At 49.3% G+C, this 21,855-nt stretch overlaps 6 protein-coding genes across 6 annotated transcripts; 4 read left to right on the top strand and 2 right to left on the bottom strand.

The window, feature by feature from the left end:
* Positions 1-366: 366 nt before the first annotated feature.
* Positions 367-3,897, top strand: LTR84_011204 (uncharacterized protein; the record flags this gene model as incomplete). Its single annotated transcript, XM_064854737.1, has 2 exons — positions 367-430; positions 623-3,897. The coding sequence occupies 2 exons, from the start codon at positions 367-369 to the stop codon at positions 3,895-3,897; spliced, it is 3,339 nt and encodes a 1,112-aa protein (XP_064709463.1).
* Positions 3,898-4,933: 1,036 nt separating this feature from the next.
* LTR84_011203 (uncharacterized protein) lies at positions 4,934-8,166 on the top strand (the record flags this gene model as incomplete). Its single annotated transcript, XM_064854736.1, has 2 exons — positions 4,934-5,318; positions 5,381-8,166. The coding sequence occupies 2 exons, from the start codon at positions 4,934-4,936 to the stop codon at positions 8,164-8,166; spliced, it is 3,171 nt and encodes a 1,056-aa protein (XP_064709462.1).
* A 556-nt stretch (positions 8,167-8,722) lies between these two features.
* LTR84_011202 (uncharacterized protein) lies at positions 8,723-9,608 on the bottom strand (the record flags this gene model as incomplete). Its single annotated transcript, XM_064854735.1, has 3 exons — positions 8,723-8,926; positions 9,011-9,328; positions 9,453-9,608. The coding sequence occupies 3 exons, from the start codon at positions 9,606-9,608 to the stop codon at positions 8,723-8,725; spliced, it is 678 nt and encodes a 225-aa protein (XP_064709461.1).
* A 640-nt stretch (positions 9,609-10,248) lies between these two features.
* On the bottom strand, positions 10,249-11,001 carry LTR84_011201 (uncharacterized protein; the record flags this gene model as incomplete). Its single annotated transcript, XM_064854734.1, has 2 exons — positions 10,249-10,415; positions 10,464-11,001. The coding sequence occupies 2 exons, from the start codon at positions 10,999-11,001 to the stop codon at positions 10,249-10,251; spliced, it is 705 nt and encodes a 234-aa protein (XP_064709460.1).
* A 1,253-nt stretch (positions 11,002-12,254) lies between these two features.
* Positions 12,255-13,607, top strand: SAH1 (S-adenosyl-L-homocysteine hydrolase; the record flags this gene model as incomplete). The annotated part of the gene is made up of 1 exon (XM_064854733.1): positions 12,255-13,607. The coding sequence occupies one exon, from the start codon at positions 12,255-12,257 to the stop codon at positions 13,605-13,607; it is 1,353 nt and encodes a 450-aa protein (XP_064709459.1).
* An 886-nt stretch (positions 13,608-14,493) lies between these two features.
* On the top strand, positions 14,494-16,900 carry LTR84_011199 (uncharacterized protein; the record flags this gene model as incomplete). The annotated part of the gene is made up of 2 exons (XM_064854732.1): positions 14,494-16,614; positions 16,670-16,900. 2 exons carry the CDS (start codon positions 14,494-14,496, stop codon positions 16,898-16,900), a joined length of 2,352 nt encoding a protein of 783 aa, XP_064709458.1.
* Between the last annotated feature and the right edge of the window lie 4,955 nt (positions 16,901-21,855).

The following is a 21,855-nucleotide window of genomic DNA, read 5'->3' as shown; positions in this document are numbered from 1 at the left end:
ATATTTAGCGCAAGGCTGCAACACGCCGAAAAAAGAGGTCCGAGCTTTACTGCCTCTTGTTGATATTCACTTTCACACCACTTTTTGGCAGACTATATAAACCTCACAGATATCATCAAATCCCTGATTTTTTCTTGGGGTCGCTCGCTTCGAATCAATGCATCATCATGCCTTGATTGAAGGATCCTTAGACAGTCAACAACACGAAGGCCTGTCCCGATCTGATCAGGGAAAACTCAACGCGACATGTCATGACTCGAATTGATTAGAATTCGCCACTTCAAAGATCCAACATTTGGCGCTTCAATCGCTCACGCGTGAGCAATTCATCACCTCCATTCCCCTAGTTATTGCAGCACGACCCTCATGGCCAGCAACGCTCATTTTCTACTTAATCCCAAGCAGGCACTCAAGTCTAAGAAGCAACCTGGTAAGTTCGTCATCCGATGCCTCAATTCCTCGTACCTCTGCTGTAATACAAGTCGATTGGGCTCAATGCCACTGCCGTCTCATCGTGAGAATCGTGACGGAGTGTCATCCTTGGCCTTTGGAAACTTTGTTATTTCCTTCTTCATCGAATGTCAAATTTGCATGCGAACACAAATATCTAACTGCTTATCAGACCGAGGTCTACTACATGGCGAGTCTGAACCAGCCATTGAATCGAGGTCACATCATCACGGGCTCACAGTCCAACAGAACAAGATCGATGACCAATCCTCTACCTCAACTGAGTCTGGCATGAGTCGAAAGTCAGCTGGTCCTGGAGTTTACGACCACAGAGCGCTTCTCAACCCTCGTGGATTGAAGAAAGGTGCCGTCAGAAGGAAATCTCCGATTATGAAGTCTAATCCACTCCCTGATTCGCCTCTCAGTGTGCCGGATGGCATTACTCCGACACTCAATAGAGAGGTAAGTGGTCCGACGAGATCGATGCTTGAAGGTGTCTATGGAGTTGAACGTCGTACCGACTATCCACAAAAGAAAGTCAAGTTGACAAAAGGCACCGAACCCGACCCTACTAAACCGCATACCAGTCATACTCGCCATAAAGGTAGCGGGATCGTTGGAAATTACATGCGACCTGATCCGGATACACCAATCGATGCTACCAAGCTGCTATCACTTGTGGACCTCACCAACACTGACGACGAGCAAGATGATGATCTTCAAATTATCGCCTCTAACGCCGACCAAGAAGTCTGTTACGGGCATTTCAACGCTGAGGTGTATGCGTACTGCTTTCCGAAACCCAGAGACAGAGAGACAGGTTTTGAGAGAAGCAATGAATGGCCAGTGATGAGATGCACACTTGCCCGAGAACCAAGGCCAGATACTGTGATTGATGTTATCGATACTCATGGGAAGAGTTTTGCCAAAGTCAATTCAGTCTTGGCTGCGGCTTTGGCGCCCATCATGGATGGCTTGCGAGGATTTCGAACTCAAGCGCGACTTACTAATCGAGCTAGAAAGCCTGATGAATGGCCACATCAGCCGTGCTCGATCCCTATGCGCATGGTCGTGAACCTATATGGCAGACGCGGGGACGTCGAAAAGGTAGGCAGACACTTTGGTCAATACAATCTCTGGCTGCGACCGCCTATGGCTTCCGAGGCTGGAATTCCAATTGTCAATCCTCATGCGCAAAAGAATCTCCCTCCTCCAAAGGTTCGAAGTGAGAACCCAAGCCGAGTTCTTGCCGATGCTAGGACTCTCGAGGAAGCAACGGATGCAGTATCTAGGCTTTTTGATTCATTCGCCAACGAAGCAACAAGCCTGGCCGAAACCGAGCCCCCATCGACGGTAATCACGACTCCTCTTCTTCCTCACCAAAAGCAAGCTCTCACGTTTATGCTGCAACATGAGCAGCCAAGAACATACGGAAAGGAGGAGTCTGAGAATTCGTCATTATGGCGTCAGGCGAAGCGCCGTAACGGGGACACAATTTATCGTGAGGTGGTGGCTGGGATATCAGTCCCTGACGAGCCGGCTCAGGTTTTGGGTGGACTCCTGGCAGATGTTATGGGCTTGGGCAAGACACTCGAAGCATTAAGCCTGGTTGGAAGTACTCTTCAAGAAGCAGCAGAATTCGGCACAGAGAAAGTAATTCGAAGCGATGATGCTTCCAAAGACGTGCTTATCAATAGCAAAGCTACACTGATCGTTTGCCCGACCAGCACAGTCAAGAATTGGGAGGATCAGATTGCACAGCATGTCGCATCAGGAAGCATGAACATCTACGTTCACCATGGAGCGACCCGTGACAAGAATCCATACAACTTGGCAAACTACGAAGTGGTTATCACAACATATGGTGTTATCAGCTCAGAATTCAGCGGCAGGGCAGCAGCGACTGGGAGCCCTGTGCTCAAGGTGAATTGGTTTCGAATCATCCTGGATGAAGCTCACACTATTCGAGAGCAGAGAGCGCTCCAATCACAGGCTATATACAGTATCCATTCACAACGACGTTGGTGCTTGACAGGAACGCCAATCCAAAATCGGTTGGATGATCTAGGATCCCTAACGAGATTTCTTCGTTTATCTCCGTACGACAAGGCTCAAGGGTTTAATCAGCATATTCGCGGCCCCGCGCAAGCTGGAGATCCATCATTTCTAAAAGCTCTCCGAGTGTTTGTCGACTCTTTCACCCTCCGGCGTTTGAGAGATCGTATTGATCTACCGGAAAGAAGCGATATGGTCGACAAATTAGAGTTTTCTGCGGAAGAGAGACAACTCCACGATTTTTTCAAGGGCATCTCACGTAGCGAAATCAAGGAGCTGGCACGTACGAAAGAGAAGAACAGCGGAGTTCAACATCACGTGCTCCGTGGTATCATGACGTTGAGATTGATTTGCGCACATGGCAAAGAGCTCCTCAAAGAAAAGGATCTGGAGAGAATGAAGGGAATGACTGTTACGAACGCAATCGATCTTGACGAGGATGAAAAGGTGCGCACCATAACTGGGCAAATAGCTCACGAAAATTTGAGTATGATGGCCGATGCCGGTTTGGATTTCTGCCGCAATTGTGCAAAGAAGATTTGCAATGAAAATCCTCAAGGAACCATGGAAGATGACGACGTAGTTCGATGCTACGTCTTGCCTTGTTATGACTTGATCTGCGCCGATTGTTTTACGCCGGAAAAGCCCTCTTTCGATGAGAATTCAGGCGATCAGGAAGTGTCATGTCCTTTCTGTTCAGCAGCGATTGCTGCGCAATACGTTGGATTTAGTGGAGCCACGGCGCAAGAAATCAAAGTCGCACCTGACGAGACCATGGCAGAAACTGACAGTGAGGAAGATGCGAACCTAGCTCGAGCTGCATACGGAGGGCCACACACAAAGACTCTAGCTCTCCTTGAGGACATTGCAGTCATGACCAAGGACAGTGCACCACTTGAGGCGGCAGGAGAACCTCCGCTAAAGTGTGTGGTCTTTTCCGAGTTTACCTCTCATCTCGATCTGATTGAGAGGGCTCTGGGAGACAAAGGTTACAAGTTTGTCCGGATCGATGGCAAAATGTCACTCAACAATCGCAAGAAATCTATGGACGCACTTGCATCCGACGACAGCATTACAATCTTGTTGGCTTCGATCAAGGCTGCAGGACAAGGTCTCAATCTCACAGCGGCTTCGAGGGCCTTCATCATGGAGCCAATGTGGAATCCAGCGGCGGAGGCCCAAGCGGTAGACCGCATTTACCGTATTGGACAGAAGCGACCTGTGTTTGTCAAGAGATACTTGATCAACAACAGCATTGAAGAGAAGATCGTGGAGCTGCAGAAGCGGAAACAACAGCTTGCAGATGTTTCAATGGATCGCAACCACAAGCAATTGAGCAAACAAGACGTCAGGGAACAGCACATGAAGGACATTTTGGCGTTATTCAAATGATGGCATGAAGCAATGATGATGATGACGACGAAGAAGAAGAAGCAAAGCATTGGGCCGATGAGGCTTGCACACATTTGGAAGACGAAGCACGGCTCTCATAAAACTGAATTCCCGCTCATGCTTTTAGTATCATTAGATCTGAGACTCGATCGAGGCTCCGTATATAGCATGGTCCCCACCTAAAGGGAGTGCACAGAATTGCGCATTTTGATGATGATTCTTCCTTCTAATCGGCGATCCATGCCTGGCCACCCCAACTTGAAGGCCAGAGACTCAAGAACTTCCTAACGTCGTATGAAGCTTAAAGTCGACTTGTCCTCGCTAAACATTAGCTAAAACGTCCGGGGCTCCTCTAGGCTCGCTTAGGCGCAGTAGTGTGGATGGAGGGGCAACGCTTGGGACGCCGAGGGGGGCAATTTGGTCACAATCTGTTGAGATCTTGGGATGGGATTTTGCCATGATTGACCGGGATCCAGCATCAAGTCCTGGGCTATCGCACACCGCCCCCGCCACTGACAAGCACAAACACATGGTATCCGTCAAGATTTTGGCTCGCTTTAACAAGTTTATCAGTGGCTCGGAACCCGGATAGCGAAGTATTCTGCAGTGTGCCTGGCCAACGCTCACCAACCCGCCGCCTGTTCTTGCTGTGTTTTGATATGCTGACAGAAACGGTCTGCATCTCCGTCCACCGATCTTATTGAGTTCACCTTGCAGCTTGGTCCTTTCGGTCTCCCGCCGAGCAACTTTTTTTGGGTTGTTCTAAGTTACCTAGGCGGATGTAGTCGTCAATAGTTAGGTAGTAGCCGTGACTTTTTTCTGCTGGACAAAAACACTCTCGATCTTTGGATCTACTTTCCTGTGATTGTTTCGTCGCTTTTGGTTGGGCGTGAGTGCTTAACAGGATCTACTGAATCAAGTTCTCTCGTTTGACTGCTCCATCCTATCCTGTTACCCCATCCGAGAAATGTACTAGAAGTAACCCGAGAAAAGTCAAGCTTGTGCCGTCACAGAAACATTATTCCCTGCGGTCAACATGGTCATCGTCGATCACCACGAGTATCTGTGTGAGGAGGAGAAGCGGTTGAAGGATGACAGAGAGCGGAAGAAGTATTGGAAGAAATGGGGTCCTTACGTTGCCGAAAGGCAATGGGCTACTGTTCGAGAAGATTACTCGGACAATGGCGATGCATGGAGCCATTTCTCTCATGACCAGTCGAGGTCAAGGGCCTATCGTTGGGGTGAGGATGGTATTGCTGGTGTCTCGGACACTCACGGTCTCCAGAACATTGCATTTGCCTTCTGGAACGAGAAGGATGACTTTCTCAAGGAGAGACTCTTTGGTTTGAGCAATCCTCAAGGCAACCATGGAGAGTCCCTCAAGGAAGCTCATTTCCACCTCGACAACACGCCCACCCATTGTAAGTCGAGCATTTTCTCTCCTACCTGTTTTGTTTGGTTCTGTGCTGACCTACATCTCCAGCCTACATGAAATACCTCTACAAACTGCCCCAAAGACGATTCCCCTACGAACAATTGATCAAAGAGAATGCCACTCGAGGAAAGAGCGAGCGAGAGTTCAATATTATCGACTCGGATGCGTTCAAGGATGATCGTTACTTCGACATCTTCATTGAGACTGCGAAAGAGACGGATGATCCAGAGGAGCTGCTCTTCCGGATCACAGCCTACAACCGCGGTCCAGAACCTGCTCCATTGCACATCATTCCTCACGTCTGGTTCAGAAATACCTGGACTTGGGGCCATGAGTCTGAAAAGTTGAAACCAAACATACGCATGGTTGGGCCTATGACTGCGCAAACCAAGCACCACAAGCTGGGAACTAGGTTCTTCCAGCTGTCCCCTTCACCGGGATGTGGACCAAATTCTGAGGATGTTCATCCGCAGCTCATGTTCACCGAGAATGACACGAATCACGAAAAGCTGTATGATGTCAAGAACAAGCAGCCTTACGTCAAGGATGCCTTCCACAGATGGATTGTCGACGAGGAAAAAGGTGCTATCAATCCTCGGTGTACCGGCACCAAGGCTGCTGCATGGTACGACTTTGGCCAAGGTGAAGGCGTACCACCTGGAGAATGTGCCGTGGTTCGATTTCGCTTGTCCAAGAAATATGATGGCTACTTGAACGAAGAGCTTCTGGACGACATCATGGAACTGAGGCGTCAAGAAGCCGATGAGTTCTACTGGCGCATCAGCCCTCTGCCAATGGCGGACGATCTGAGAAATATCCAACGACAGGCTCTTTCCGGCATGTTGTGGTGCAAGCAACACTACTACTTCATCCATGACCAGTGGGCGAATGGCGACCCAAATATGCCACCTCCTCCTGAAGGGCGAAAGAACATACGAAATGTCCACTGGAAGCATATGTATCTCGACGATATCTTGTCAATGCCAGACTCATGGGAATATCCTTTCTTCGCCGCCTGGGATTCAGCATTTCATTGTATCCCGTTGGCAATGGTCGACCCCGAGTTCGCAAAGAAACAACTCGATTTGTTCACAAGAGAATGGTACATGCATCCAAATGGACAATTGCCCGCCTACGAATGGAACTTCGGCGACGTTAACCCTCCCGTACACGCTTGGTCCGTATTCAGGACGTTTAAGATCGAGCGTAAAATGTACGGACGGCAAGATCTTGACTTCTTGGAGCGTGTCTTCCAGAAATTACTGCTCAACTTCACTTGGTGGGTCAACCGAAAAGACTACGATGGCAAGAATGTCTTCGAAGGAGGATTCTTGGGCCTTGACAACATTGGCTTGTTCAATCGATCCGAACCTCTTCCGACTGGTGGTGTACTCGAGCAAGCAGACAGCACAGGCTGGATGGCCTTCTACTGTCTCTGCATGCTGAACATCTCACTCGAGCTCGCCAAGCACAGACGAACCTATGAGGACATTGCGTCGAAATTCTTCGAACATTTCATTTTGATCTCTGATGCTATGTCTTTCCGTGCTGGCGGTAAGGAGAAATCTCTCTGGAATGATGACGACGGCTTCTACTACGATGCCATCTCCTGGGGTGGTCCCTGGACACAGCAAATGCCGGTACGATCGTTGGTCGGTCTCATCCCATTATACGCGGTCCTCACGCTGGAGCCGGAACTGATCAACAAATTCCCCAACTTCAAGCGTCGCATGGACTGGTTCATTGAGAACCGACACGACGTAGCCGAGCGGAACATCGCGAGCATGCGGAAACGCGGCAAGGACGAACGACTCCTCCTCTCGCTCGTCAGCAAGGAGCGCCTGGAGAAGATTTTGAAGCGTATGCTCGACGAGACCGAGTTCCTTTCGGAGCACGGCATTCGCAGCTTGTCCAAACACCACGAAGAGCACCCATACTCGATGGACGTCAACGGCCAGAAATTCACCGTCAGCTACGTGCCCGGCGACTCGGACTCGGGCCTGTTCGGCGGCAATTCGAACTGGCGAGGTCCGATCTGGATCGCGGTCAACTTCCTGCTCGTCGAGTCCCTGCTGCGCTTCTACATGTTCTACGGCACATCGCTCCAGATCGAATGCCCGACGGGCTCCGGTGAATACATGCATCTGGGCCACGTGGCGGAGGAGATCCAACATCGCCTGCAGCACCTGATGGTGCGGGACAACGACGGACGACGAGCCATCAACGCGGGCAACGACACGCTCGACTTCGACCCGCACTGGAAGGACTACCTGTGGTTCTTCGAATTCTTCGATGGCGACACCGGCCGCGGCCTGGGCGCCTCGCACCAGTGCGGCTGGACGGGCCTGATGGCCAAGATGATCCACGACACCGGCATCAACTGCCGTCTGCCCCAGACCCCTCGTACGCCCGGAACCGCCGCCGCACACTACTTCGACGACATCTTCAACCGCGGCACCGGCCTGGGCGGCAAGGGCTACGGCGCCAGCACACCTGGCCTTGACGGGCCCCGAACCCCGCGCATCCGCCGCTCCAGCACCAGCCGCAGCATCGGCAACCGCGCGAGCTTCGTCTCCAGCGTCAACGGCGACCATAAATCCGTCGCTGCGACGAGCGACGCCGATGGCGATGGCGATGGGGAGAAGGAGAAGTCTTATTTCCCGGATCTGTCCGAGTCCGAGGCGTTTGGGAGAGAAGATGCGCTGGAGCGTCAACGGCGGAAGTCCGTCGCCGACAGCCACTATGAGAAATATGTCACCGACCAGCTTACCAAGATCAAGACGGATGAGAGCGTCGCCGTCTACGAGGATGAGTTCGAAGCCCAGTTGGATTAGGTCGGTGGGTGTGTTGTCGGTTTAGTTGTAGATGCGGTAGATCAGCCCTGGGGTTTTCGGTGTAGCTCTATAGAAAGCGAGTGTTGAAAAAATCGGTATATTTGAGTTGGAAAAAAAGTCCTCGGATGTTCGTGTACAGCATGTCTACGCTTTTCGCGCCTCAGCGGCTTGCCTGTGTCCTAGCAATCTACTCGCTGACTAGTCTTCATACGGGGGTTGGTGATGGGAATGTGAGAAGACCAACCAAGGCCATTTCAGGATCAAGAGAAGCAGCCACGTTTTTGATCTTGTCATTCTCAAGGGGACCGAGTCAAATTGATATATACACGTTTGGCGTAGTAGATGAATAATATGGGTTCGTTTTTATTCTCTCCTGTCTTACCCATTTCTTCGATTCTCGCCAACTCGAGACTTGTCCTCACCAATCGTCTCAGGTGGCCAGCGATGGATAACCTTCACAGCCAATCCTCCTTTCTATCACAGATACATCAGAAGAGGATGAACGGAAACATATAATCTCTTCTTTGGAAAAATTTTCTTGTTCCTAGGAAATTGTTTACACAGAGTCTGTCAAAAGCTTGTTGAGTTTGTGGATCTTGCTCTGGACGCTGAGATCAATGGTTCGCTCGCCGACTTCCAGGACCAATCCACCGAGGATTTCGGGGTTGACCTTTGTCACGGTCTTCAGCTTCTTGCCTTGGCTGTACTCGGATTTGGCAACGGCGGTTTCCAAGCGTTGGAGAAGCTTGGGTTCGAGTTTCTAGAGGTTTAGAATGCAATCGTCAGCCATGCTTCTCTCAGGAATACTTATCCTCGACTTCACAAAGGAGGGATGGTTCCGTACCGTAGCGCTTGTGATTGTCAATTCCAACTCTCCTCTTGCGGCACCAATCAAGGTGGTAAACTTGTCGGTTACACCTTCTAACAGACCCAATCGGTTGTTCTCGGCAAGCGCAGCCAGTAGGTTCTTGACTGTACCACTCTTATCAGCACCACCGGTGTGCTTCTCGAGCTCGGCGACGATCTGGGATTTATCGCTGTCGGAAAGAGTCGGCGCAGCAAGTATAGTGGACAATTTTGGGTCGGCTTTCAGGACTGAGGAAAGTGAAGAAACTGCTTTGGCAGCGGAATCGAGGTTGTTGGTCTTGACGGCAGCGACATACTGTAAGAGTAGGAACCCATTTGTTAGCCTGTGTCCCCTTCTGTTCTTCAAATAAGTTGTCCCTTCCGCAATTGAGCTACTCGATCATCTGCTTAAGGACTTTTTTTCGGGGCCATTCGCATACCAAAGCATTCGCATATGTTCCATCGAGACCGAACAAAGCTACCGGAGGCTTTGTATCTTGAGATTGAGCAGCTGGGGCAGCATATGATCGGGTAGCGGCTCGAGGAGCGGTTCTTCGGACAGCTGCAAAGGCAGGCCGTGCGAGCCTTGAGGACATCATCTCGAACGATATAATGGAGATTGACAAGCTAAATTCGGAATCAGCTTGTCAAGAGTGGAGAGTCAAGGTCGAATTCAGATCTTGCATTGAGCTTCAGAAACCAGGACGAAGTTGTCGGAGGAGGTGCAATTCCCAAAAGTGAGCTTTTGGGTCTAGTCCCGTTTGGGAATTGGTGCAGCTAAATGCCAAGACCGGCGACTGCCTCCATTTACGACCTGGGACTCTTCTGAACAGACATCCGATCATCGAAGGCATGCTCTGAACAAGGAGGATGTACAATCTTTTTTATTAGCCTTCTATATGATAGAGCCGCATGTGAAGGTCAAAGGGTACCTCTTTCGCTCCAGGATGATGCTCAAAGAATGCGAAGAATGAGCCCTTTAAAAAGAGCGCGAGAGGCCAGACACTTTCCAATTTTTGAGCCTTGGGGCTATTAGGGTCAGCACAATAACGCCAGATGTCAACGGCGTCCGCCCATCCACGAAATAGCTGGCTATCATCTCGTGATGAATGCTGAACAATCTATCAAACGCCCTTAATGATAAGCCAGTCCGTCCCAAACCGTATCCGTGAGTGATGAATGGTCCCATCATACTTTTCAGATCCGAGCCATTCAATCTTGAGACTCAAACGCCATCTAATGACTCCATCGCTCAAAATGCCAGCTCTTTACATCATCCTCAACGGTGAGTTGAACGCCGGTAACATCAATGCTTTCGTACATGTTCGCAATGCAAGCTCTGGCTTGCTTATGCCAGGGACCTCTACCACCATTAATTGCATCCTCTTTGCTCCTCCACAAACCTAGGCATGGTCAGACATGAAATCGCCTCGGCTGGATTGTTGACTCACACGTTGCAAGATTTCTCCGTTCTTGGTCCGGCTCGCCGTACCAGTACTTGAGAAGTCCACCACAAGCTGTGGCCTCTTCATGAGACTTCTTATCCAATTTGAACAGCAGTTCGTTGTCAATTTCGCTTTTCAATTTTGACCGGAACTCCACCACATAGAATATCTGTCGTTTCCACTCATAACCTTCTCGATCTGCCAGGTCCTTGAGATGATTTATCAGATCCGACCATTTGAACGCATCCTCGTATTTGACGGTGGCATAGTCGTTGGTTGCTTTCTCGAGCCTTGTCAAGGCAAGCGCCAGCAACCGAAAGGGAGTATCAACGGTTCTGAGGTCCAGTTGGTGTTCACGCTCCAGGTATGGTGAGACGATCAACCATGGGTAGGTTGAAAGATGTTCTTCGGCATTACCATGTTCACTGGGACTGGTGGATGACTTGTCCTCAAGCTCAACCGTCGAGACCTGAGCTAATTGTTTGTCCTCCAAGGATCTATTCTCGTTCAAACCTGCTATGTTTTCGTGCAGTAATGAAGGCATTTGTAAGTCGAATCTTCGCAACTACAGGAATGAGGGATTTTTTGGTCTGAATGCCACCTAGGAGCAAAGTAATAATAGCAAATTAAAGCTATGAGGAATGACTGTAATGAACCTGCTGAATTATGTCTGTAGAGGTAGATATTGTTGTGTTACGTCTAAGGGGTATTGTGTGAACGGAACTCTCAATCACGCCATAAGCTTGCAAATGGCAAGTGCTACCTTCATAATCTTTATGGGTGCAACAACGAAATGGAGAATGATCAGGATCCTCACCCGGGTTAATCAGGCGGTGAGCGAATATTAGGATGGTATATAGTGGATGTGGTATATCGTAAAAGTCAGCAAACCTACCTGCAGCCTTCTCAATTCATCGCCCGACGACCTCCCAGTCGGGATGGCGATGCAAGGAGAGTAAGTCCAAACGCGGGAGGCATATCAAGCGGACCACGATCAAAGGAAGAAAGGACGGATTCGTGTGATTCCGTTGCATTGACGATACGTGTCGGGGCTCCATGTGTATATCCAGCATGAGTACGTGAAGAGCAATGACTGGATAGCGAGGTGATCTGATGGTGTTTTCTAGGTTGCCGGAATGCCGCGATAGGACAATTAGCAGGACTCACCGATAAGAGGCATTGGCATTGCAACTTCAAGTTGGGCACTGGAAACATCAATGGTGATGGATGACTGGCTTTTTAAAAGACTTTGAGAGTCGGGAAAGCAGAACCATAATTGAACAATATCTCCGGTGGTTATCGTTGAGATGAGATGCAATGCAGCACGAGGCTGTCTCTGGTCAGTCATGGTGGTGGACGAGGAACGAGAACAAGGGTTGCAACTCCAAGCCTGACGCTGCCTCCCCTCAGAGATTATTAGGTGGCTCGGGCTCACGCTCAGGCTCAGTCTCAGGCTCAGGACAATGCCCACCACGGCAGTTGTTGTTCATATTATTGTTGAGAAGGAGGGGCCACCCCGAAGTCAGGTGACCTGCATTTATCGCACGGCCAGGGGCACGGTCAACCCAAGTGGATTGTGATTGGTTTCGGGGGTTTATGATTTTCCGACCGCCAAAAACCCTTCTTTCCATTTTTGTGTCGGTCTTTCTCTGCCTCAATCCTCCCACTTCGAGTCCTCCACATCACTACTTTCTCTCTACTTTCTCTTCAAACTCCTCTTCAATTGCTGCATAACAACACGCAGTCCATCTCCATTCCTCTTATTCATCTTCCCGAATACCTGAAAATTCTTCAATCATGGGTAGCGCACCAGCCGCAAAGTCCAAGGTCGCCGACATTTCGTTGGCGGCTTTCGGTCGTCTTGAGATCGAGCTCGCTGAGATCGAGATGCCCGGTCTGATGGCCATTCGAGAGAAATACAGCGCTGATCAGCCTCTTGCCGGTGCCAGAATCGCTGGTTGCCTTCACATGACTATCCAGACTGCCGTCCTCATCGAGACCTTGACCGCCCTGGGGGCCGAAGTCACCTGGTCCAGCTGCAACATCTTCTCCACACAGGACCATGCCGCCGCCGCCATTGCTGCAAGTGGTGTGCCCGTCTTTGCCTGGAAGGGTGAGACAGAAGAAGAGTACGAATGGTGCTTGGAACAACAATTGAAGGCTTTTCCTTCAGGAAAATCCCTCAATCTCATTCTTGATGATGGCGGTGATCTCACCGCTCTCGTCCACAACAAATACCCGGAGATGCTCAAGGACTGCTATGGCGTCTCCGAGGAGACCACCACCGGTGTCCACCATCTCTACCGAATGCTCAAGGGCAACAAGCTTTTGGTGCCTGCCATCAACGTCAACGACAGTGTCACAAAGTCTAAGTTTGACAATCTTTATGGCTGCAGAGAATCCCTCATCGATGGTATCAAGCGTGCTACTGATGTCATGATTGCTGGCAAGATCGCCGTTGTTGCCGGTTTTGGTGATGTCGGCAAGGGCTGTGCTCAAGCTCTTCACGGTTTCGGTGCCAACGTGCTCGTCACCGAGGTCGACCCCATCAATGCTCTTCAAGCCGCCGTTTCTGGCTACCAGGTGGTCACTATGGACGAAGCTGCCTCCAAGGGTCAAATCTTCGTCACCACTACTGGTTGCCGAGACATCCTTGTCGGTAAACACTTTGAAGCCATGCGCAACGACGCCATCGTTTGCAACATTGGTCATTTCGATATTGAGATTGATGTTGCCTGGTTGAAGAAGAACTCCAAGAGCGTTCAGAACATCAAGCCCCAGGTCGACAGATACCTCATGCCCAACGGTCGTCACATCATCCTTCTTGCCGAAGGACGCTTGGTCAACTTGGGTTGTGCCACCGGTCACTCATCCTTCGTCATGTCATGCTCCTTCTCCAACCAAGTCCTCGCACAGATTGCTCTTTACAAGGCTGAGGATGAGGCCTTTGGCAAGAAATATATTGAGTTCGGAAAGACTGGCAAGAAAGACGTTGGTGTCTACGTTCTTCCCAAGATCCTCGATGAACAGGTCGCTCTTCTCCATCTTGACCACGTCAATGCCAAGTTGACCAAGCTTACTCCTGTCCAAGCTGAATATCTTGGTTTGGACGTTGAGGGCCCTTACAAGTCTGATATCTACCGTTATTAGACGTTCTTGTTTGTGCACGATTAGACTCGGGGTCGTGTCGCTGCAACAGTACATTGTGTCGGCGTTTTCAGGGTGGGAAACATCGGAGGGTATTAAAAGTTTTGTTTTCTAAGCTCAACGCTTTAGAAATATAGGGAAACCGAAAAGATCTTGGTCCATCCCTATTCGAGGATTTGAAAAACCAGGAGAAATCATGCCTCAACGAATTGATGATGAAAGAAATAATGCGATTATTACAACAAAGACGACTTAGAATCTAAAGTCGATTGTGGAAAGTCATCCAAAGAAGAATGTCCTTCAACGGACTACTTCAGAAGAGCTTCATCAGCTCCTCACTGATACCCCCGCTGTCATAGATAGATAGCAACAGAATACAGATATTGTTAAAAAGGCCAAGAAAGTTGGCCGCGATCATATCTCCGTAAAGCCTTTTCGCTGCGTTCATTCTCCTACAGCCAACCTTCCGGGAGAGAATACTAAACATTTATTATGTAACATGAAAACCACGACATGTGAATGACCCCCGGTTAATAACGAGGGTATGGACAGCTGCCTCGCCTGCTCGAGGTTGCAATTCTATACGTATGCCAAGTTTGTTAGTGATGCTTGGGAGAAAATCATGAGCCGATATAGGCAGGTAACTAAATTTGCCTCCCCCAGTTTGCGGAGCTTCTTCGATAACCAGCTCTATCCACCTTGGCTTCGACTGAGATCCTCGAAAATCAAGAAGTGTGAGGTTGCATTGCAAAGGATGAGGTTGAACAGTAGCACAGGCCGGTTGGCAGCGGGGATGCATAAATATTTGCTACAGCCTCTTCCTATTCCACGCCTGTCGACCCAGGAATACGAACCTGGCATTCTATATGCGACTTAAAGCTTTGCAATCATGTTACTTGGACTCCCGTTGCTCCTTCCACTGCTAGGACTGGGGGTTCTGGCCATCGATGTGCCTCGTCGACCTCAGCAGCCTTTAGGCAATGGCACTCGACTTCTGGTCTTGAATGAGACTGCCCCCAGTCCCAGGCTCAGATCAAATACAACCTCAATCGACTGGTTTGCCGGTGGCGAAGATGGAGTCGGCGTTACTCTATCAGATAATGGTGACTTGGTCCTTCTGAACTTCATCGACGGCAACAGTTCGATCTTGGTTCCACAAAGCGCTATCCCTTCTGACTACTACGAATACTTCATCCAGCCGAATCTGGAGTTCGTACTCTTCTCCACGAACTATACGAAGCAGTACCGATATTCATATTTCGCCGACTATGTCATATATAGTATCAGTAGCAATGAGAGTTCCCCGTTATTCGAGGAGCAACAAGGTGACATTCAATACGCAACTTGGGCACCCACAGGAAATACTCTCGCTTTCGTCCAGGGGAATAACTTGTTCATCAGCAACGATTCAGAAGTTACCCAGATCACTTTCGATGGTGGGCCAGATATGTTCCACGGTGTGCCTGATTGGGTTTACGAGGAAGAGATCTTCGGATCAGCCTACGCCTTCCACTGGAGTCCCGATGCGCAATATCTGGTATACCTCAGCTTTAACGAAACAGGGGTCGGCACTTTCACCGTGCCTTATTACATGGGAGACGACGACATTGCTTCTCCATATCCTACCGAACTTGAGCTCCGATATCCGAAGGTGGGCACCACAAATCCTACCGTGCAGTTTACCTTACTTGATATCCAAACACTAGAAAGCACTGCTATCCCTATTGAGGCTTTCGAAGCAAATGATACTATTATTGGGGAGGTCGCATGGGCCACAGATGAGCATTCACATGTGTTATTGCGTGTCTTCAATCGGGTGCAGGATATGGAAAAGTATGTCCTCGTTGACGTTGCCTCTGGCAACACTACTATCGTTCGCGAGCGAGATGGGTCCGATGGCTGGCTCGACAACAATCTAGCCATCAATTATATCGGTTCTGTCAATGGCAGCAATGAGACGTGGTATGTGGATTTATCAGATATATCGGGCTGGAATCATCTGTACCTCCTCCCAGTCTCTGGTGGAGACAATATTACCCTTACGTCTGGAGAGTGGGAAGTGACCGACATTCTCAGTGTCGATACCGAAAGAGAGCTCGTCTACTACAGATCAACAGCCTTCCACAGCACATCTCGTCATATTTATAGTGTATCATACACTACTGGAGAAATCACGCCTCTTGTGGATGATACAGAACCGGCATATTACACAGCGTCATTCTCTCCGGCTGGTGGATTCTTCTTGTTGTCCTACTCGGGACCAGATGTGCCATACCAGGATCTCTACTCTACAAACTCTATTGAGCCACTGTCCACCGTCACGAACAACTCGGTTCTGTATGAGGCGATTCAGGAATATAATCTGCCCAATATCACCTACTTCGAGCTTGAGCATCCAGATGGGTACACCTTCAACGTCATGCAGCGTCTCCCACCGAACTTCAACTCCTCGCGTCGATACCCAGTTCTCTTTACACCTTACGGTGGACCAGGCGCTCAGGAAGTGTCCCAGGTCTTTCAGACTCTAGATTGGAATGCTTATGTCTCCTCGGATCCAGAGCTCAACTTCATCACATATACAGTCGATGGACGTGGCACTGGGTACAAAGGCCGCGAATTCCGTTCCACTGTTGCTTCTCATCTTGGACGCTATGAGCCGCTGGATCAGATCTGGGCCGCGGAGCAAATACTCTCCAGCACTCCGTATGTGGATCCGAACCATACCGGAATCTGGGGTTGGTCATTCGGAGGATATTTGACAGCCAAGGTGGTAGAACTACAAGGCTCACAAGAAGGTCAACAGGCCCCTTTCAAGTTCGGTCTGATCACAGCACCAGTGAGTGACTGGCGCCTCTACGATTCAATGTACACAGAGCGTTATATGAAGACTCCCGAAACCAATGAAGCCGGGTACAACGAGACAGCTGTGAGAAACTCCACAGGATTCAAGGATATCCAAGGTGGCGTGGCCATTATGCACGGCAGCGGTGACGACAATGTTCACGCGCAGGTAAGTCTTTAGTAGCCATCTAGTAACATTTATACTAACTCAAGTGCAATTTCAGAACACCGCCGCGTTAATTGACCTATTGGTATCTGAAGGAGTCTCCCCAAGTCACCTTGATATGTTTATCTTCACTGACGCGACACACTCAATCAATACCAGAGGCGGGAGTACATATATATACCGTTATTTGAGCAAGTTTCTGTATGAAGAGCTTCAGAGGGTGCCGGAAGAGGAACTGGTCCACCAGTGGTCCAAACGAAAGCGAGTAGAGCGAGAGTGGTACGCATAGAGATGGAAGAGGGAGAATATCACTAATGGGTCTCGTTGAAGCCATAATGAATCCACAAACTTGTTCAATGAATTTCTCGTTGTGACGGAAGTTGACCTACCTCCTTTATATTGCGCAAGGCTGCGGTACTCTAGAAGTTTGAGCAGGTGTTTCGAAAACAAGCCACGTGGCCTCAAAGGTGACATAAATTCGTATCTTTGGATACTACGACTGTTATCCAGGGAGCCGAAGCCCTCGAGAAATGCTCATGTCAAACAGCTTTGTAATGAAGATAGGCTATGGCCGTGGTGACATCAGACGAGGCTGAGATTAGGGGCGCCACGTGCTTGGCGCCTAACCCGCAGCAGTGTTTCGCCGGACATGGCACTATCATCACTGAATCCATCACCTCACCTCACTCTTCAAACTCTACGTCCTTCGCTTCACTGCCATTGGTTCTGGAGAGTGTTCGGCCTTGGCTTCCTATCCATCGAATCTGGTGTGCGTCGGATAGACAGCGACAGACTTATGACAATCTTGACTCTGAAGTGATGATCTCCCAAATCATGAGCTGTCGTTCCGGAAAAATTGTTTTTCACTTATGCCCAGTATGCAGCTTACTACTGTCACGACGAGGACTAAAATATCCCCGCTGTGTTTGGGCCGTTGTACCAAAGCTGAAGGTCATAGCTGAACTCAAAGATTATCACTTGGAGTGCTTGAACATGACCTAACTACTTTCACGTAAGTAGAGTTGAGTCGGTAGGAGCCAGAGACTTTTGGAGCACCTGTACAGGGATGTTCCTCACTACATGATGGTCACCCTGGAGTTTCAGACCAGAAAGACAAAGGAAAGATCTCTCCCTCAACTAGTTTGAACTACAGAATAAAAAAGTTGGAGCGAAGGGAAAGCTCAGAGAGCCTTCATACCTGTCACCATGGAGGGAGATACCACATAGATCCGTTTCTCTCTCAGTGTGAACAACCCGAACGCAAACCACAGACAGGCACGCCTACCAACCACAATGTTAACAATGCCATACGACTTTGGTTATTACGGGATCTCTTACAGCTATACGGTGGTATACTTGCGTTATTTCGCTTGGACAATGTTGAGCAGAATTTCTCTTCTTTCGATCACCAAGACTGGGTTGCTATATGTGTTTAACGCGAGTAATTCGGGCTTTAGTGAGTGACTAACAGTGAGTGCGTGGTCTAATGGACTAGGCTTCACGCTCAGAGGTCTCGTGTTGACGATTCCGCTCAGCGCAGCCATTTTAATATCAGCCTTTCACCCTCGACCATTGGGAATTCATCGCTATTCGAATGTTTTACAACAGTCCAATATCTGGTCTTTAGCCTGCGTTTCCCACGAACCTTTTCCTCTTCGACTCCGATCTTGACACGGCCTCTAATCTTCAGCCTGCAACGTCCACAAATCCGCTCGCTACGCCTCGACCCGCAATTCTCATATTTCTCCCCTCTTCGGCTAAAATTGTCAAGCGACGTCTCATCCTCATCATGCAAAGCCGACAAATCTTCTCGTATTTGATCCGCCAATCTCGTGAATTTTTCCAATTCAATTTGCGGGTTGAAACGGTCCAGACATCTCTGTCAGTCATACGCAGTTCAACAATCATCTCTACAGTCTCAGGCACAGTTCGCCCAGCCAGAGTATAGACCAAATCTCTAGTCTCTCCCATACTCGTTGACACACATATCTTCCCAATCACTCGAAGACGGTTGGCCACATTGCGAATGCAAGTCGTCCTACCGCCTTCTCACTCTAGGGCATTGTGATGATTACACTAGACGCTGGACGATGTCCCCACCGAATACAACCTCTTCAACTTCAATATTCGGACAGCCGAAAAGCCTGCCAATATCTGTATTGATGTTGCCGAACATGAATTGTCCATCGGACTCGCCACCCAAAGGCATTAGAACGCTGTTTGGCGTGAGCTGGCGACGTTGACTGCGCGTAGTACGAAGACACATGAGTCATGGGCCACCATGAACTCTTCACAAATTACGATTGCGATAACCATGAAACGCGCAACTATTGAACAGACCACCTGTTGTGATCCCAACGAGTCGAGTTCGCCGAGCATGGACCCGACCGACTTACTATGACTTATTCACCCTGTACACATGAGTGTACGGCGACACCTCATCAATCCCGCGATCACACGGCTAAAAAGTGTCTGGTGGAAGCAATGGAGATGAAGAGACCAGAATATCTACCGATCTACCCTATCCATGGTATCACCTCTCGCATACTCGCTACCTCTTCAACGTGCTCACAGTATGGCACCAACCGGTGGAAATAGTGGAGGAGGTGGAGGTGGAGGTAGATGTAGAGTACATACCATAATACCACCCCTCAGAATGACGGTATATTCAACTTTGATACGCTCGACACGGATTCGGCGGTCATCAATACTCAAGTTCACCGAGCCATCCACTGTAGCGCTCGCGTCTTCATCGCTCTCAAATTAAACGATCACGAAGGGATAGTATTTTCGATTATAGCGGACCTTTACGTGGCAGGGTCCGAAACTACTGCACACTTGTTAGCACGAGATATTCAATTACTCTACCGAGCGCTAATTGAATAAGTTCACAATAAATAGTAGTGCGTTGAGTAGACGAAGTCCCTACGTAGAATTTACGGTGGTCCCAGTTCTCACTCTGTCTGGTCAAGAGATGAAACCGTCGTGGCCTTGATAGTCTCGGGCACGGTGCGCAGTCCTGCTTGCGATTTCCAGAGTCTCTGCCGATGCCTGGTATGGCATGGCGCTCATTGCGTCATCTCCGAAGTTGTTCTTGTCGCCTGGAGTCCTAGGGCCGCGTGTGCGACTGTTCGATAGTCGCGAAATGAGCGCAATGTGAAATGCATCGTTCAGACGCCGGGTGATCAAACTGGAACCCTGACAGAGATGCGCGAGGGAAGAAAGGTGGGAAAGGGGCCAACCCCTCTGGTGCTGTTGTACCCCAGGTACCCATCCTTGTTATCGTTCTGGCCCGCCTCGTTGTTGTTGTCGTTTATTTTCTTCAATATCCGTATAGGGCGCTTGTTGTGGGAGTGGTTGGTTTGCGTCCGCATATGCTGAGTACCATTTAAGGCTCATGCCCTGGATAGTAAATAGCATCGCATGCCACCACCATGCAAAGATGGCTTGACGCCTTTGAGAAAATGGAAACTCAAGGCGATTCCAGCAGTCTTCACAACCGACGACTTCTTCACCCCATGTTCTGAAAGTCGTATAGATATGTGGTTTTTGTCGGACTTAACCCATGGCACAGGTTTGTCTGTCATGTTTAAATTTGAGGACGAAGCGTGAATGAGTGTTGACTTGAAGACATGATCATCTCCGAGGTAGGTCGCTTGATTGAAAGGGGGATTGACCAACATTTCGCTGGCTTGTGGTTTGACTGCTTCTATTGCTGGCTGGTGGCTCGCTGTAGTGACCGGAGCGGGTCTACTGCGATCGAAGCCAGTTTGCCATAATTTTACAATGCAACGGGCTGTGCGAGGCATTGCAGGACAGATATCCAGAGGTCCCTCTTGATTTCAACCACATGCTCAAGCCGAGCCTTCCATTCGATGTGGAATGCCTACCTAGGTAGGTAGTCTTCAGGAAGGGCATGACCATCCGGGTGCTCATCGATGTTCAACCTCTCCTCCACTAAGGGTAGGACCTCCTGGCTTCTATTGAACTCCTACAACTTTCTTCTGGTTAAGTCTGGATTACGTCTCTCGGCATCTCATTAATCGACTTGAAGGCTGAGGGAAGCGGCTGTGAGTTCCGATGTTGTAGACACACTTGTCTAGATGTCAGGCGTGCATCTCTTGTAATACTCCCCCATGATGTGGACATCCTTGTCCTTCATGCATCTCCTCCCGCATTCTATCAGTCCCGTACTGACCTTGTTTGACATTACGGCCATGGTAATTGACTTGTTATTCGTAGCAGGGTACAATATATGTCGACGCCGTCGCTGCTATGATCATTGGACTTTTTCTCCAACAACTTGATTCTCGTGTCCTGAGATTTAGTCAATGCTTTTGGCTTTCTGATGTGGAGAGGCTCTGTCCTGTTCGGATAGTGTTGCACGCGGTTTGGAGTAAAAAAGCAGTCACACACGTCATTAGCCGATTTACCATGTGTGCATTTGGTAACCTATTGATATCCATCGACTCTATTCTCTACCGATCGTAGCGATAACCTATATTACCCCTATTCCTTTTCAAACTATTGTAGTCAATTCCCTTGAGACTGTGGGCAATCCTGATATGAAAGTTGTAAGCCGGTTTGAAAGTGAAGGACTTCTTGCATCCTGTCGTCTCTGCCAACGCGCAAGGGGTTTCAGGAATAGTACCTGGCTCCTTGTCATGTACCTGTCTGAGATGCATCAACCAATTATCGCTGCTCATGAAAATCTCGTCACTGTTGCATTGATTGAATCGTGCACACCGGCCTCCTTTGACAAATTCATGTGCGATCAGTAAGTGGCGATCGAGAGTAGGTCTGCGTGTGAAAGGTTTGACACCACATTTTCGAGGGCATGAATATGATGTGCTGGTCGGTATATGTTTTGACTTATTCACGGCCTTCTTGGCTTCTTCTTCTTCCAATGACCGTTTTAACCCTTTCTCGAAGGCTGCCGCGTCTTTTGTGAGATAGTGTGTCAAAACGCCGTGGCAGATCCCTTGTGTGCCCACTGGCAACATACCCGTCCCAATACTTGGGATCCGTCCCAATACTTGGGATCCGTCCAGTCCGATGGTCTCGACCCAGGTCTTGGCCGCGCGTCGTTGTACCGAGACATATACAATACCCACGTAGTAGCAGTCATGGACTGCCGTGTAAGGGTCGTGGACTGTGGCACCGGAGTCAAAGGCTGTGAACTAGCGGTGGCCTGCAGTCCGGGATTTATGACTTCGAGCAGTTCAGGACTCTCAGTGTTCATCA

This window comes from Exophiala bonariae (assembly GCF_035927105.1).
Source record: "Exophiala bonariae strain CCFEE 5792 chromosome Unknown scaffold_5, whole genome shotgun sequence".
NCBI classification, from domain to species: Eukaryota; Fungi; Ascomycota; class Eurotiomycetes; order Chaetothyriales; family Herpotrichiellaceae; genus Exophiala; species Exophiala bonariae.
This window is presented reverse-complemented; position numbering and strand designations above follow the sequence as displayed.